Source organism: Lacerta agilis, chromosome 11 (genome assembly GCF_009819535.1).
Source record: "Lacerta agilis isolate rLacAgi1 chromosome 11, rLacAgi1.pri, whole genome shotgun sequence".
In the NCBI taxonomy this organism is placed as follows: Eukaryota; Metazoa; Chordata; class Lepidosauria; order Squamata; family Lacertidae; genus Lacerta; species Lacerta agilis.
The window spans coordinates 55706628-55725300 of record NC_046322.1 but is presented as its reverse complement, the minus strand read 5'-3'; the positions used below and the strand labels follow the sequence as shown (position 1 = coordinate 55725300).

Here is an 18673-nt window from a genome sequence, read left to right as displayed (position 1 = left end):
CACGCCATATCATTTTCACTTCCAGCAAGGAGTTATTCTACCTTAGGAGACAGGTGCTCCATCTGTTGAAACAAACACAGATATACATGAAAGCTATTCTAATTATTTATTGGCAGTCAAACAGGATAGGCCACATGGGTAAAATGTATATTCTATCATAAATTTTACAGTCAGGGCCACCTTCTTAACCTTTGCATTTGTCTAATAGGTAGGGATCACCAACAAGATTGTAGCAAAAACCAGGTCACTGAAAATCAAGAGAGAATTGTCAAGCAGAGTCAGGTTAATAGAAGAACACAAATCCGTTGTTTATGCATTTTAAATTGTTTTAATCTCTTGTAGTGAGATGTCCTAAAAACGTAGTTGTAAGATGGCTTATCAATACCATGCATGAAAAAACAAACAATATGATGGGAAAGAGCCCAATGAATCATTCAAACAAATGTTGCAGTTTTTCTGAAACTAAGCAGATCTAGTCCTAATATAGCCTCAACTGCTATCAATATTGCTGGAACCCCATGGGTCTTTATTGGACTGTGCTGTGTGTGGCTGTGTGTGTGTGTGTGTGTGTGTGTGTGAGTGAGAGAGAGAGAGAGAGAGAGAGAGAGAGAGAGAGAGAGTCTATTTGTTGGGGGACTCTTTAGATATGCAGAATTCTCTGCTACTGAGTCTCACTGCTAAATGTATAGGCACTCAGCCACCAAAGATTGTTATTAGAAGGAGCAAGTAAGCATGAAACAAAATGTTTCACTGAGTCACCTATTGAATAGTATAAGTTAAGAGGAACTAGGACATTCCACTATTCTCTCTCCACACCCCACCCCACATTTTCTTTTCTAGCTGTCACATTCTGGGGCAAGTGAGCTTGACCAGTTCTCAGTGGTGGGTTTGGTTTTTGCCTAAGGGAGGCTTTTGGGGGGGGGTGGGCTTCAGGTGTTTCCCCAAAAATATTTTTGTCCTTTTCCAAGAATCAGGAATTCCCAAACAACACTGTACCTCCTTCTTGATTCCTAGTAGTCCTGATTCTGTTACAATCTTGTCAGCATTCAGCACCTGAGGTCACTACTAGAAAGGGCAATGATAAATACATTGTACAGTATAGGCTGCCTGCAACATGAAAGCTTCATATCTGAACACACCTTTTTCAGGACTGAGGCCCAGAAATTATTTTAAAAGAAAACTAAGCTACCGTACTTCAACCACATAATCAAGAAGAGAAAGACAACAGTATGGTGCAGTGGCAATTTGAGCTATGTGGAAGCTTAAGTTCAGTTATGCACCTGGCCACAAAGCCAACTGGGTCATCTTGGGCAGGTCATTTATCTCCCCGTTTAACTGACTAAGTAATGCTGGTTGCTTTGACCTAAAGCACAGGTCTCCTTTTCCTGAATAAAGAAAAGGTAGGCTGTAACAAATCAAAACTGGACACATGTCTCGCATGTAAAATATAGTAATTACAGATGAACAAAATTGTGTATTCATTTTCAAAATAAAATATAGTCTCAAGCTGCCACCTAAAGGTGTAACTTGATTGTACTCCTGTTTTAATACAATATTGTAGACAGGATATTAATTCAGTTCACTTTCAATATTGCTTCAATTTTGAGAAGGGCAGCCCATGTGGGAAATAAATGTTAAGTCTAGGAGGAAGAGACAAAGATGAGGAAACAAAGGCATCAAGGGGTGATTTGGAGAAGACAGGCAAAAAAACAATGCGTACAGCTTGTTTTTTCGTTTCCCAGAAGGCACAAGTGACTTTTCAAAAAGAGGGTTAGATGAACTCATGTTGTCGTGATTGCCTTACGCTAATTAACAACTGAAGGCAATGAGTCCACTGTTACTTGGATCTAAAGACAGGGGAAAACATGTCTCACAGCATCAAAATTCCCTGGTAATGAGGCCATTGTGTGCTGTGTAAACCCTTTCCATATGCCAACATGCGGCTGTGTGAGGTTATATATAAATACTATATGCTGCAACTCCGTAACATATAAACAGGGCTTTTTTTTTTTTAAAGAGCCGGAGCTCAGCTCCACCATCCGAAGAGAACAAGGGAGAAGTTCGTGGCCAAATCCGGCACCTCTTTTTCTAGAAAAAGAGCACTGTGCTGCATATATATATATATATCAAAGTTCAGTGAATGCACTCAGGAAGGGCCGGATTTAGATTTGATGAGGCCCTAAGCTACCGAAGGTAATGGGGCCCTTTATATGTCCAGCTGTCCTTTGCCAACAACAAACTGTTGCTGTTTTTTTGTGTTGAAAATATGTGATATGGTAATTTATAGACCTAATAGTTATCTAAAGCCATATGCGCAAAACAAACTATATAGTTTATCAAAGTAATTGCTGAACTGAAATACAATTAAGAAGTTGTTTTTTTATCTTATATTTTGGAAATGTACATCCAGTCCCCCCCCCCTTTAAATACGTAAATCCGGCACTGCACTCAGGTGCAGCCCCGACGGGGGGGGCTACTAGTGGAAACGCACCTCCTGACCAAGCGGCAGAGGCCAGACTCCCGGGGCCGCCGCGCCTGGGAAGAGCGGGGTGGGGTGCTCCTTGTCGGCGCTCCCTCGGGGGAGAAGGGCGCCCCAGTTCGCGAGGCAGGCAGCCACGTCCCGCGCGGGGCCTCTCCAGCCCACGACCCGCAGGAGCAGCGAGGGAGGGAGGGAGGCTGCGGGTGGCGCCTCAGCCGCCTTCTCCTGCCTCCGGCGCGGCGCTCTTGTCCCCGTGGAAACGGTCCGCCGGGGGTGGAGTCGCCAAAGCGGGCGGGACTCGGGAGGCGGGGAGGCGGCTTAGTCTCCAGAGAGGGACGTCGGGCTTTTCCTCAGCGCTTCTCGTTTCAGGGGCTCGTTTCCCCCGTTGCTCCCCGCGCTGGTTTCGTGTGCGGTCCCATTCCGCGAAGCGGTCGCCAGCTCCAGCCCGCTCCGGAAAGCGGGTCGAGCTGCCTTGGCATATGGCGCAGGGGAGTCGCCGCCGCCGCCGCCGCCGGGCGTCCTATATCCCTTCCCTGCCGGGGTGCCGCCAAATTCCCTGGGAACACATTGGACTTTCTTGCGAGTTCGACGTGCTGAGGAGAGGGGGGCTCGAGGGGCTTCGAGGAAAGGGAATAAAAACTAGCACAGGCCTGCTGGCTCCACTAGGAGGCGCCGTGACCCTGACAAAGAAAACGAGCTTTCTTCTTCCACTTTGTTAACGGTCATAAGCAGTTGGGTGAGAGAGTTACTCCTTGCGTAACTTGTCTACACCTGTAACACGCGCGCACACCCCAACTAAAAAGCCCCAGGTGCCTCAACCCTTCCTCCAACCCCTTGAGCATTTTGCTTACCCTGTTCTGAACCTTTTTTCCAGCTCTCTGGGCGAGGCAACCAGAACTGGACATGGTTTTGTTGCACAATTCACTTGCACAATGGCAGTATGAGATGGGCAGCTTTTATTTTCCGTCTTGCCCCTGTAAGACTTCGTCTAATATCTCCAAATTATAGGAAGCATGAATGGGAGAGGTGCTCAGAGTGGCTCATTTATTTTTTTTAATCCTATGATTGCCATTACTGTCAGAAATGCCTCCACCATAGACGGCTGTGCTTCCTCATTTTGAACCCAAGGGCCCCGGAGTCCTGCGTAAAGACTGGCTGTAGTAGTGCACAAATACTTAAATTAATGAACATGACTAAGATGAGTCTGTTAATTTCACGGGGTCTCTTCTGAACAAACCTTAGTTGAACACCCCTCCCCAGTTTCTGTTTATTTCTTATGTGGGAGTTCAAGCTTCAGCTCAAATTCCAAAACAAGTACAGACATCAGTATTTTTCTCTCACTTTATATAATCTAAACAAAATAGAAAATTCTTTCCAGTAGCACCTTAGAGACCAACTGAGTTTGTTCTTGGTATGAGCTTTCGTGTGCAAAGCTCATACCAAGAACAAACTCAGTTGGTCTCTAAGGTGCTACTGGAAAGAATTTTCTATTTTGTTTCGACTATGGCAGACCAACACGGCTACCCACCTGTAACTGGATTTATATAATCTGCTATAGACTATGTAATCTGTTTATCCAATATTTCCACAGCAAGATTGCCATTTGCAATTTAGGCCATTGTTGCTAGTAGTCACAGCATCAAACTACCAGTATTTCACTTTAATTGTTCCACAGGCATTTCAGTGATTTACCAAAGACAGTGGTGTATTTCTTTGACAATCCTGGAGTGGTCTTTCTGTGTGTGTGTTTGTTGCATGCATTTTTAAAAGCTTGTTTCAAAATAATGTTGGGACGGGTAGCTTTGTTTTTCTCTTGCTTTTCTAAGTGGGGAAGACCCATCACTCAGGGGTTCAGCCCATGCTGTACATATAGATTTCCCAGTCAAGCACTGCATTTCCAGTTAAAAGGATCATAGGCTACAGGCCTGGAGAGATTTCTGCTTGGGTCCTTGTGAAAGCCTCCTAGAGCCACAGGAGGCAAGACTGGGCTGGATTGACCAGTTGTCCCTGTTTAAGCTAGTTTCCTCTTTCATGTATCACTGCCTTGTCGTGGCAAAGGGACTTGAATAACTCAGGGAAGCTATGAGCTATGCCATGCAGGGCCACCACAAGAAGCTACAGTTAGAACTTGATATGGAACAACTGATTGGTTCAAAATTGGTAAAGGAGTACGACAAGGCTGTATATTGTCTCCCTGCTTATTTAACTTATATGCAGAATTCATCATGCGAAAGGCTAGGCTGGATGAATCCCAAACCGGAATTAAGATTGCCGGAAAAAAATATCAACAACCTCAGATATGCTGATGATACAACCTTGATGGCAGAAAGTGTGGAGGAATTAAAAAACCTTTTAATGAGGGTGAAAGAGGATAGTGCAAAATATGGTCTGAAGCTCAACATCAAAAAAACTAAGATCATGGCCCCTGGTCCCATCACCTCCTGGCAAATACCGGTAGAAGGGGAAGAAATGGAGGCAGTGAGAGATTTCACTTTCTTGGGTTCCATGATCACTGCAGATGGTGACAGCAGTCACGAAATTAGAAGACGCCTGCTTCTTGGGAGAAAAGCAATGACAAACCTAGACAGCATCTTAAAAAGCAAAGACATGAACTTGCTGACAAAGGTCCGTATAGTTAAAGCTATGGTTTTCCCAGTAGTAATGTATGGAAGTGAGAGCTGGACCATAAAGAAGACTGATCGCCGAAGAATTGATGCTTTTGAATTATGGTGCTGGAGGAGACTCTTGAGAGTCCCATGGACTGCAAGAAGATCAAACCTATCCATTCTGAAGGAAATCAGCCCTGAGTGCTCACTGGAAGTACAGATCCTGAAGTTGAGGCTCCAGTACTTTGGCCACCTCATGAGAAGACTCCCTGGAAAAGACCCTGATGTTGGGAAAGATGGAGGGCACAAGTAGAAGGGGGCGACAGAGGATGAGATGGTTGGACAGTGTTCTCGAAGTGACTGGCATGAGTTTGGCCAAACTGCGGGAGGCAGTGGAGGATAGGGGTGCCTGGCATGCTCTGGTCCATGGGGTCACGAAGAGTCGGACACGACTGAACGACTGGACAACAACAAGGCAGTTTCATGTTCCATACTATCACTGGACAATGTTGAAAGTGTGTTAAAAGTGTGGCACTTACTATAACAACTTCATGGTGAGTACCGGCACCTTTTTTCCTTTAAAAGAATCACCGATGGTCAGTAGCAAATTCCATGTGTGCTGCAGCTTTTGTGACAATGCCAGTTGCTGCTGACCAACTGCAGTCCCCCAGTCCATGCATTGCACTTGTTTATCATATCGTATCAGCCACTGCTTTTTTTTCCTTAAAAAAATATTTAGGGGTACTCTCATTTTCCTACTCATATTGAAATACTGCCCCTCAATGAGGCCAAACTTAGATTCAGAAAATGTTTAGGGGTATGCGTACCCCTGTGTCCCGTCCCCCCGTCCCCAGAAAAAGCACTGGTATCAGCACCTATCTATGCATGCTTAGAGCCAATCCTGCAGATAAAAATGTGTTCTACAAATTAACTCCAAAATATAAAATGTCAAAATTGTATGTGTACCAAATGACTAAACAGAAGGAGACCAAACTCCAGTTCTGAGCCATTAAGGCTACAAAACTATACCCCCTTGGGAATAATTGATCTCAATGGGACTTTTCTTCAGAATAGACATGAATAGGATTGCAGCTAGTTTATTATGGTTGCCTACTACTGGGTGATCTCGACTGCCTCTGTTCCATCCCTTGCCTTATCCCTATCATCTTGGAGAAGCTGAGGGAATGGTCACAGCTTAGTGGTGGAGCATCTGATTTGCATGCAGAAGGTCCCAATCCCTGGCATCTCCATGTAGGGCTTATCAAAATTCATCCAAATCCTAATTTTCAAATCTGCCAGTTTTTATTAAGGGTTTCCAATTGCCTAATATATTAATCCAGGATGGTTCTTGGTACTGTATTCATAATGGATGTTATGTTAGTCTTGTGATTGTGATCTGTTATAACCTGCCCTGGAACTTTTTTTTCCCAATTCAATAACCTTTATTAGGCATAACAGACCAGACAATTTCAGAACAGACATTGTGTATAAAATATATAAGATATAAACTCAGCAAACTAAGGCTTGTATTAATTAAATCTTTAGCACTAAAATTCACTACTAACCCACAAAAAAATTAACTTCAGACTTCTCATAACAAACCTTAGTTAAAACATCAGCTGGTGACGGCTGGGTAATAAATGTAATCAGCATCCATTGGACAAGGATTATGCTAAAAATTCAGAAGACGGCATCATTGTTTGGCTTCACTTACCATCTGTGTGATGCTTTCATGAAACAAAATTCCTGAAGTGGAACCACCCCCATTTTACAAAGACATATTATCTTGATTCTTCTCTAAACATTTTAAGTATGATAAGTAAAACCATATCGAAAATTCTTTCTAGTAGCACCTTAGAGACCAACTGAGTTTGTTCCTGGTATGAGCTTTCGTGTGCATGCACACTTCTTCAGATACACGAAAGCTCATACCAGGAACAAACTCAGTTGGTCTCTAAGGTGCTACTAGAAAGAATTTTCGATTTTGTTTTGACTATGGCAGACCAACACGGCTACCCACCTGTAACAAGTAAAACCATGAGTGGTTCATTGTCAGGATGCCACTGCCAAGTATACCTAACTCTCAAATACTGATACATATTACTTTTAGCATATTTTCTCCTAAGGCACCAAAGATCGATGGGAGGATAGAATGGATGGGGTTCTATTTAGAAGAAAGTCTGGATGTAATAAATATAAATAGGTATCTACTATATATTTTGGAAAGTGTCATTCCTTTGGCTGTTCCCTGTGGATTTTCACACCTTTTAAGCTATCAAGCAAGTTTTGCATGATAGTTCCTGAGATCAAGGAGCAGGTTTTTTTTGTCATTGTTTGGATGCCATTTTGAATAAAGATGATGGACTGGACTTTTCGGAGTTGCACAGATTTTAACCACTGGTTCAAAATTGCACTGATTTTCTTTCTTGTTAGATTTCCCAAGCAATGCTGGCCACTTTCTATTAGTTATAAATAAAGAAGGTACCAAAGCGAGTTCCTCTTGCATAGGACCAGCCCCATCATCAGAAGCTCTGTGCAAGGATTTCCATTTGTGCATTTCTGCTCCCCCCATGAGCCCCTCACAGCCCCCCAAATTGGCTTGGGGTGTGTGTCAGAGGAACCCCCAGAGGAACACAGGGGGAGGACAGGGGGAATAATTCTACCTGGAAAGCGCAGATGGAATGATTTGAAGAGGTTGAGTGGCCGTTTCTGAAATATAGTAAACATAATTGCCGAGAATAATATGGTGTGAGTTTAATTTCATTTAGGTGTAGCTTTATTACGGTCTCACTCTAAATACTGCTGTTGTATCTTCCAGCAGTGACATAATGACATAGGCTGTTACAACTGTCAGCACACCTAATCCTATGCCCCATGCTGGCATATTAAGTCTGAGGACTGTGCCATTAATGTGTTTTCCCCTCTAAATGTGATGATTGTGATGCAAGCCATAATAACACAGCTACTCTCCTTCTGCAAAGAACTTTATTGCACAATAAGGAACATAACATTGAAGAATGGCTTTTTCAACATACTTTTATTAGGGAGTCCTGTCATTATAGTAACATATAAAACAATCAAGATGTTGACATAGAAATGTGAACTTTACAAAGATAAGGCCCAGGTTTACAGGTATATTTCCCCCTAGATTTTTTAGTGTGTTTGCATTTAACGAAATAAACCCTATTTAATTCTTTCCCAGAGTTGTGTTTATAAATATTAGACAAATCACAAAATAGATTTCAAGTACATAACGTTTTACAATATATTCCAAGCACAGACAGAAATACACAATACTGTACCTATGGACTCTTCATATGCCAGACATTTCCAGTACTGGAGACAAGACTTTGCTTCAGTCTATGCAGTACATGCTGTTGATGATATACACACACTCTCCCAGCGGTCCCAGTTCTTTCTATTATGTAGAAAAGGTGTGTCCATAATTCCGTAGAATTCACCTTGGGGAAGCTCTACAGGATCAAGGACGTGTATATACATCTAGACATTCATGTACCTGCACTTGCATCTAACCCTACATGTATCCTTATTGCACAGTCCATTCTCTGAGGTAATCTGTTCCTCATGCAACCCAACCCTTCCCTAATCAAATCATAAAAACAAATGTTTCTAATGTTCCTGGAGCTCTATGACAGCAACAAGACTACATTTTAGAAGCCAGGAAGCTAAGTGATTATAATTAAGGGGCTCAGCAAATTTATATATCTGTAGGACTCAGAACAGAACTTGGTTTTATTTTAGTACATTATGCAAAGTCTGTATTGCCTAATTCTATCATCATAGTGCCTAAAATGCAGGTGTCTGTTATATTTGTTTTGGTAACCAAAGGCAGATGTGTCCTAAGTGGATTTATGTTTCAATGGAAAGGATTCAGCTAGGAGTTGTTAAAAAATTAAATATGCACTAAAAAGTATTGATCAGCAACTGTTTGCAAGGGAACTGATGGTTATTCTAAAAAGATATATGGTACCTTTTAAAGGCATAGGGGGAAAGCAAATGTAACCCCCCCCCCAAAAAAAATCTAAAGTAGCCAACTGCACAAAAAGAGGAAACAAATTGCAGTTTTACCTCCTGATCCAACAGCTACTTACATTCTCTGGAGCTAGAGAATATATATGAAGCTTCACCAGAGTGCCTGATGTTTCCCCAGGAAAGAATTGTTAAACCTTCATTGGGCAAATTACAGAAACAATCTGATGTGCAGTTGAGCACCTATGGGTTGCAGATGAACAAGAAGGGCTTAATCACGTTCAGTTGTGACTTACATTGTTCTGCTTTCACATGTTAAACGTGACTCACACTCTTCATGGATGAAACACTACGAAGGCTCAATTGGTTAAATGATATACAACAACATTATAACCTTACCACAATAGGTTGTTGTGAGGGGAAGTGGTTTTTAAAAAATTGAGTACTTTATACACTGATAAATTCCATATAAATCATAAATAGCAGCAGTTCTTACAGCAGTAATGGAACTAATGTTGTGTTTTTCATACTGGCAGGAAATCAGTCTATTGGCTTCAAGAGTCCAGCAATTGATACAGTTAGATACCGGGGGAGAATCCTGTGTCAGGAAATCCAAACTGGAGAATACAAAATATTTTTGTTTTGGTTTTTTTTTCCAAAGTTGGGCACTGGGACTTACCGATCTTTTCTACACACATGAGGTTTTATGCATTTATAGCCTCTTAGAAGTACTTGGAGCTACACAGGCACAAAACCTCCAGCACATCAAGACAACAAAGATAACCACACACCACTGTCATAGGGACACATTTATGAGTGAACTATGTGCATTCATTGTCACTTATATTAGGTAAGGGAGATAGCATGCACAAGAAATAATAACATAAAATGGTGACTCAGGATTTATCATGATGAAACAGTAATGAGTGGAATCAAGAACTAAGGAACTCTGGGATACATCATGATGAAATAGCAATAAAAGGAATCAAGAATTAAGAAAATCATCTTTAGATGCTTGAGATTCAGGGGGTAGGATGCATTTAATAAAGCCTGTCTCTGTTTTTAGAGAGCAGTATGTTTTTAAGTTCTATATATTTAAGTACGCCTACCTAGACTTTTTGTTTTTTATATCTGCATGTTTCTATGTTATGTACAACAATCTACAGTTAATCCTTAAACCTCTTACAGAACTGTACTTCCACTGCCCTGCAAAGACCTTTCATTACCATTGAGTCAAGTGTTGAACCACAGGAATAGCTGAACTGTCATCTTCTGAAAAGTCCTCACCATTCTTCAGCTTTAGAACTGCCAGGACAGAACTACACATTATATGCCATGCACTTGGAAAGCCAATATATCTGGCAGCTGACGTGATTGCAGGGGGCAAGAGAGATTTTGCTGGGCAGGATCAATGAACAGAAAGAAGAGCTTAATTAAATATTCTCTCCTGCATATTTTCACTCTAGGCTGTTTTCCCATACAGCTGGGCATCTTCGAGTCTTGGAGTCCACCAAGGTGGGAGAGCATAGGAAAATGACCATGGTACCAGAGAGAACAGTTGGGCACACGAAGGCTTAAGTACTTCTTTCTGCCAGTTAATTCAACCCTGCAAGAAACCCCTGCATCACCATTCTATAGTAATTCCATGTTTGCTTTGCAATGTGTAGTTTGGACCTTAGAAAATGGTGGTGTCATTTCAATTCTATATAGCAGACCCTGCCTACTTTCCCCCTCATTTACTCACCATCTTGTGCAGATGTCTGAGAACCTCATTCTTCAATCTTTTTTAAAAAAAACTTTGCTAAAACATTTTTAAAAATCATGACATGCCTTTGTGCATTTATTTTAGTAATCTGTACACTTAAATATCTTCAGAAGTTGACTTTGCTAAAAATTTACCAAAATTTTGTAAACACATAAAAATATTATTCTTTTTAATGAAAATTCAAACCAAGAAAGAAAACATCAGCAATCAACATTGCTTGTATAGGCATTGGTTAGTGGAGATTGTTTCACTAAGGAGTATATTCAAACGCGTCACCCTCTTTTTGTCACTAATTAAATTTAGTACATCATGGCTTGTAATGGCAGAGATGATAAATTTCTGTTCTATTCAGTCATTGATAAAAGCAAGAAAAAAATAACTGCTTTTTGGTTACTGAAAGGCCACCATGTAGCTAAATCAATAATTCAATTATGAAAAGGAAACTTAAGAACTTCATAGGTCCATTATGGATTAAAAATGAAGAACTACTTGCTGATGGCCTTAAATATGTTTATGAGCACCTAGCACTGACTGAAATTCACTAGTTTTGAATATAGCCCTTAGTCATGTCGCATATTCTTAAATGTTTAGGAGCTGCCAAGCAAATGGCTAACAAAGTCTATTTTGCAGGCAACCCACTGCCTAAGAGGACAGTAATATTCAATGTGAAACTGCCGAAACTCTGGAGTCTGGCGGATTTCATGGAGGAAGGAGATATCGAGATCTGATTCCAAGAGCACAAGTAGAAGAGGGAAAACAACCAGCATTATTCCAAGCCCAACAAGAAGAAGTCTGGAAAAACTCTTCAGGACAGCATTTATCTTCATGTTGCCCATCAAAAAGTTATAGCTCCACCTAAGTGCTTTCCTGGCTTCTTTCAGCTCCTCCTCTTCTGCAACCAAAAATGCATTTTCATCTGCCTCCAGTTCCTCAAATGAATCTGTATCTTCTTTTTCATGATCTGCCCTTGGGGAGGTTTGAAAAAGCAGATCAATCTCCTCATCATTAACAGGAGTGGGGAGCAAGCTGCTACTTGGATTGTACATCAGTTCTGATATTGTCAAAGGTTCTTCCTTGATTTTCTCATCCTCCTCGATAGAAAGATCTGAACTATCATCTGCCTCCTTAGCAGGAGAGTTAGATATCATAGGTATTGATACATCATCTTCTTTGGGCAGCTGGATACCTATAAAATAGATTTAAAATAGACTATTTAAGCTCTCAATGAAACATTTCAAAAATGTTAACAAAATAGTTCAAGAAAGGTTCCAGAAACAAGTGTTCATAAAATGAAAAATTACTGAGCTCAAAATTCAAACTTACATGAATGGAACTTCTTAACTTTTCAACTTTTCAACTCAATCTATTGTGATATGTATATATTAGAATATTTAAAAAATCAAAATGCAAATCTACATTTTGCAAACTTTGAAGGTAATGTTAAGTTACTGCACAGTTTGCAGCAACCATAGTTTTTAAATCAAGCGGTTCTTTGTGTTGTCAGAAGCATTCAACATGTATCTGCTGAAAAATGTGTGGTAATATGCAGCATTAGTTTAGCATCTGTTGGTTACAATATGTACATATAAAAGTAGATATTCTCTCAACTTTATGATACTGTATCTCGAGATAGAACAATAAATCACTGTTCCATGTGACAAGATACTACATAATACAGTATTGAATGCAACAAAACATTAAGGTCGTACTTCTGTCTTTTAACTTCAAACGTGACTGAAAAGAGTTCTATGCATAAGGGATCTGATAAAAAGGCTATTCAAAAATAAACTTTAAAAAAAACTGCTTCCCTCTTGTAAGATTATACATCTCTGTGTAGAGACTATTGTTAAGGTGCCTTAGACATGAAAAAAGATGAATCAAAATATGACATATGTTTTTCTTAAAGAAAACATGTATGAATGAATGCAAACCTGAACTCTGAACTTTGAAGGAGAAAACACCGTTTTCTGTATTTGGCCACCAAAGAAGACCAAGAAGTTTAAATGTGTCTGCCAATCTGGATTTTAATCCACAATGCTTACATTTCAGTGTGATCTGTAATCCTACTAGCAATATGTTTAAAATGCAACAATACACCTCTGCTGTAAGAGTTTTAGGGGAAATTATTTGTTTATAGTTTTGTAAATATTTCAGTAATTGTGAATTTAAATAAATCTTTATAGAACTATTTGATATCAACACATTTTGGTTATTTTTCACTTTGGCTTTTACACTTCCCCCTTCAGCATTGTGTCTGCATCATGTCTTAGCTATTTTCATTAGTACCATGAAAACAGTACTCATCCCATATACCTTCCCACCCCCATCATGCCCTCTTGTACATTACGTTAGGCAATAGGAAAGAAGAAGAAAGCTCAAAGGCAAAGTTCAAGAAATCAAAAATCATTGAAAGCTCTGGTTTTTTTTGCATCAAACTTCATAACACTGCTCCATTTGAATTAATTATGTAAGGGAAACATTAAACTCGGATAAGCACTAATAGAAAGCACACCCAAAGCAATTAAAAATCTCAGCTTGTATTATCTACATTCATTCACTAGTCATGAACTGCAGAAACATTGTCCCAATCTCAGCTTCTGCAAAAGAAATGTTTAGACTCCCAACTACGGAGAACAGGGTTTTTTGTTTTGTTTTTTCCAGATGGAACTGAAGTGAAGCAACTGCATGACCAACTATGTTGTGCATAAATTTGGCAGAATTCCTAGATCCTATCATCAGTTACCATTCCTGAATGATTAACATGAGATTAAGGTTACAAATGTGCCCCCACATAAACATGATGAATTATTATTCTTTCAGATCAGTTATCTGAGTATGCACAGTACAATGCGGGGAGGAATAACTGTTTTCTGTTTTGTTAGAATGCCACTTATACAAATGCAACTATTTAGATGGCGAAAGAGGAGAATAGATAGTGAAAGAAATAAACTTTATGCGAGATGTTGCAGGTCCTAAGTCAAAACTCACACATTCATTTTCAAGTACTTAATGATCACTTGAGAACGTTTTCCCAATGTACAAAAGCTATGCTTTTCAACTGTTTCTACACTTTCTTCAGCTTACTCTCACACTTGTCTTCCATATTGCCCTGTGACCAGACCAGATCATGAAACTTTGGTTACAGGCAGGGGCGTAGCAAGGGGGGCAGTCTGACGCATGTTCCATAATGGAGGGGGTGACAAATTATCAAGGAACAATTACTGCCCTACTAAAAAACTTTTAAAAAATGCCTGCTCCAAAGGTCTTATCTTACTATACTAGGGATTATATAGCTATATATGAAATTTCATGCATATTGGTTAATATCTTGACCCTCCTCCACCAAAATAGCTGTTTACTTGGCTGTTTTCCTATGTCGTGAAGGCTGAAATTTCAGTTCAGTGGAGCACTTACTGTTCCCAACCCTAACCCTGTGGAAATCCATCTAATTAGACTTTAATTTGATTTTGAGATGTTTTTAGGAGGTAATTTAATTACTGTTTGATTTTATACCAATGTTATGTATCTGATGTTAGCCACCCTGAGCCCGACTTTGGCCGGGGAGGGTGGGATATAAATAAAAGTTTTTATTATTATTACTTGTTATTATTCCTTTGTAAGAAAATATGAAATAACGTAAAACCATTTTTGCAGGGGGGTGGGATCAATGGGGGGGGGGGTGACAAGAAATTTTCCGCACCGGGTACCACCTGACCTTCCTACACCTCTGGTTACAGCTCATGGTTTGTCTGAATTGAGATAAACCACAAGCCAGGGTTCTGTGAGAGCACTATGCCATACCATGGCTTAAAGTATAGCACCAAACACATTGCAAAGTGACCACACTCTTCTCCCTGGAAGCCTACACATTCATGCTAAATCATAGTTTGGTTTAGTGTTATGTGCAAACTGGTTTCTATACTACCTGCCCACTATCCTTCTTGCCATTTCCCTCACTGTCCTTCCAGTCTAGTCTCTGGGGTGGAGACAATTGTCAATTTCATCCATGTTCTTCTCTGGCCTGTGGGTGAAACTGACAAACTCCAAAGAAAGCCTTATCAGTGTTTTCCCCAAAAAAGGATATAAATACAGGTGAAGCTCAAAAAATTAGAATATCGTGGAAAGGTTCATTTCTTTCAGTAATTCAACTTAAAAGGTGAAACTTATATATGATATACTCATGACATGCAAAGCGAGATATGCCAAGCCTTTATTTGTTATAATTGTGATGATTATGGCGTACAGCTGATGAGAACCCCAAATTAACAATTTCAACTTTGGGGTTTTCATCAGCTGTACGCCATAATCATCACAATTATAACAAATAAAGGCTTGACATATCTCGCTTTGCATGTCATGAGTCTATTTCATATATTAAACTCCAGTAGCTAATGAAAACAATTGCTTACCGGTACTTAAATGGACTTTTCCACTATATTCTAATTTTTCGAGTTTCACCTGTATGTATACCAGTGTCTGTGGGAATATATAGGCCCACATGTCCATTTCAATGGCAAAAACACACTGCTGAAAATGATAATGATTTTTTTCAACCACATTGGTTTCAGGAGACCAGAGCAAGGGAGAGTGAAGGAAATAACTGGTGTATTTAAAGCATATAACTGATGCTTTCCAATGACATGTCAAATTTACAGAGCCACAGCTTTCCCCAAATGTATACAGTTCTATATGGAGAAAGAAGCAGAGAGCTAATGAAGCATTTCAGGCAGAATGCATCTGTTCAAAGGAAGATTGAAGTGGAACTGTACATGCATTTTTCTACCTGCAATACCATAAATTAAAATATTATGCAGAGTCACTGAAAATTGTATTTCTGTCTTACACACACACACCACAGATTCATCAATCATTTAAATGGCACATGTGAAACTGAACTTATAAATTATCTCAGAATGGCTGCTGACCTAGATGTAAATTCTCCTACTATCATTACATCTTCTCATTGTCTAAAACATTTTCTGTAGTCACACTGCTACTTTGTGCAGCAACAGTTTCATTTGGCTTTCATCTTGAGATTTCAAACCTTTCTGTCTCTGATATAGGCATATATGCATTCTCAGCTGTTTCATGTGGGTGCTGTGCAGTGAATCGGCAATTATTAATTCCCTGCACAGTGACGTAGTTGATGAAGCATTAATAAACACCATGAAGTGCATTCTACCACAACACTGCTTTTCCATAGATGAATTGGTAGAATCGTGCTTATCCAAACACCATTTCCTATCAATTGAATCCAGACTTAGCATCCATGATATTCCACCTCCTTATGGGGATGTGAGATACTGGCGCTTAGTGGGCAACGTTCTCCATCAGCAACCAGCACTAGTGCAGCATCAGAATTCTCCATCTTTGTTACAATGACCTTATTTAAGGTGTGAGTGGGAAACAATGTACTGCTGGCAGTATATGTGAAGGGGACCTTAGCTAGAGATCTTTTCTAAAGAGATACTGACAGCTGCAACAGGGTGTCATGTGTGTTTGCCTGACTCATGCAACCCCAGTAACTGTATATGCTTTGATGGGGCCAGATATCAGATACAGGAAATACCTGTGTGATTTTTAGACAAAAACAATGGATGGATAGAGGATTCTAGACACAGACATTGAAGAAGAGGCTAGCTCCATCTGACATGTGTGAGGGATCCTATTCCCTCCCCTTTCGATACTTCCCCAACCGTGACTCTCCCTAAGTTTCTCTGCCAACTAGGATGAATCCTTCAGTGTTTATATGGGAGTTGTCTCTGGGGTACCTCAGTGCTTTACGTTTGAAACAACTCTTGCCACCTTGGGATCTCCCTCCCTGGGTTCCCAAACTACTGCAGCTTGCCTTCCCTTTTTGGCAACTGCGTGGCACCTTTGGCTTCCCTGCCCAGTCCTCTGTATGCCAGGAAAATAAGCCACCCGTTCCCTCTGTCACAGGAAACCCTTAGTGCTTTTCCCCTCAGCCACACCTCTTGAGGCACTTGACGCACTGCCAGAGTCCACGAACGTTTAAGCACTTTTAACTTTATTAAGGTAACTTGAAAACATGGATGTCTTGAGTTATTACTGGTACAAATCTTCTTATATAATTCTGCTCAGTTATAATCTTTCCTGCATCCCGTTAGCAATGGTAATGACCTTTCCTCCCATTCCCCAAAGCCTAACCTCCCAGTTTCTCTTTCTAAACCTCCACACCCAACTGCCAAACCCCCAACTGCCTTTCAACGGTTGTTCCCCCTCCTTTTAGAATGCCAACTAGCTCCGCCTCCCAGGGAACACCTACCTAACATGGGAGTGATAGGTTAACCCATGATGAACCAGGCATTATTCCGCCACAACATGCCAGACATCTTCCCATCAGAGCAGCTCTGCCCAACTCCCACTCACTGAGTCCTTTCTGCCTGGGATCTTCTCTCACAACCTGATGCTCTGCTCTGGACTTTGCTGGTCTCTCTGAAACAGGCATGGCCAAACTTGGCCCTCCGGCCGTTTTGGGACTACAATTCCCATCATCCCTGACCACTGGTCCTGTTAGCTAGGGATGATGAGAGTTGTAGTCCCAAAACAGCTGGAGGGCCAAGTTTGGCTATGCCTGCTCTAAAAGGAGCACAAGTTCTAGGACCAAAATTGGATTCCCCTTCCTAAATTGGCCTTCACAGCTTCAGCACTCAATACGTTTCAACACTAAGAGCTCTGCTTACTGTACATGGTAGCCTTTGGAGAGAGTTGAGGACTGCTTGGTTGCTCCTTCTCTTTTGGTAATAATAATTAAATTAATTAATTAATTAATTAATAATACCCCTCCCGCTTTGATCAGATGTTGCTTCCTTCACTTGGAGTGCTGCTGCTGTTGTTTTTATTATTTGAAATATACTTTTATTGTTGTAATATGGTTCTGTGTTACTGTTTCTGTCTTAAGAAGAAGCAGGCGGATTTCATTTAGCTCACAATAAACAATATTTACAACCCTGATATTTTAGGCTGCAATTCAAACCTCCCCTGCCTGGGTTTATAGGATGGCGCCCTGCCACTCATGGAAGCAGAGGCAGATGGTGGGGGGAGTAAGACTGCTAAGACAGTCTAGGGCTGGTGCAGCAATCAGATCCAGATTGGGCTTAATGCTGTCATGCGATGGCAGTGAAACTAGTTTAGCTCCTCCCCACCTTCAAAATGCCCTGTTTCAAGATCTTCTGGTGATAAATCTCTAGTGGGCATCTCACTGACGGCACTCCTGCCTGCATGTTTCGTGGGCCAAAGGGAGAGTGCCCCTCTGACAGAGTGATATAGGGGATTGCGGGGGGAGAGGGTGCTGATCCAGAAGAACTGGAGGAACACCTCCAACTAATCTAATATCAACACTCCTAGCCTGCTGCAAAGGAGGCTGGATTGCTCTGTTACATAATGACAAGAAACAGCACCAGTCCTTTAATTTGACCTGCAAATTTGTTGGGTTGGGGTTTTTTAATATAAAAATATGTTACTATTAATTAATTAATTAAAAAATTCTTTTTAAAATATCTCTTAGCTTTGGTGAACTACATTTGACAAAATCTGAATTTTGACTAAGATCATGATTTTTTTTTGGTTTTGGTTTTGTTTTAATGAAAACGTAGAACATCACAGTGATTTTAATATTATTCCACGGAGAATAAAACATCCTAGACTTCATCACAGAGTGCTGTATTTTTTTCCACATATAGACTGTAATGTTTTTGGAAATATTTTTGCTATTTCTCAACTCAAAACTGTCTTCTCAATGCCATGTAGTTTTAGGATAAGTTAGTATTAATTAATGCATTCTGTGAGAGTTTTGTTTTCAGCACAAAATCA

The 18673-nt window shown here is 40.5% G+C and overlaps 1 protein-coding gene across 2 annotated transcripts in view; it reads right to left on the bottom strand.

The window, feature by feature from the left end:
- Positions 1 to 8056: 8056 nt before the first annotated feature.
- Positions 8057 to 18673, bottom strand: part of FRMD3 (FERM domain containing 3) — a 146588-nt gene continuing 135971 nt past the window's right edge. For both annotated transcript variants that reach the window (XM_033163792.1, XM_033163793.1), the window contains one exon: positions 8057 to 12026. In XM_033163792.1, coding sequence (XP_033019683.1) covers positions 11428 to 12026 — 599 coding nt within the window. In that variant the 3' untranslated portion in view covers positions 8057 to 11427. The remainder of the gene's footprint in view (positions 12027 to 18673) is intronic.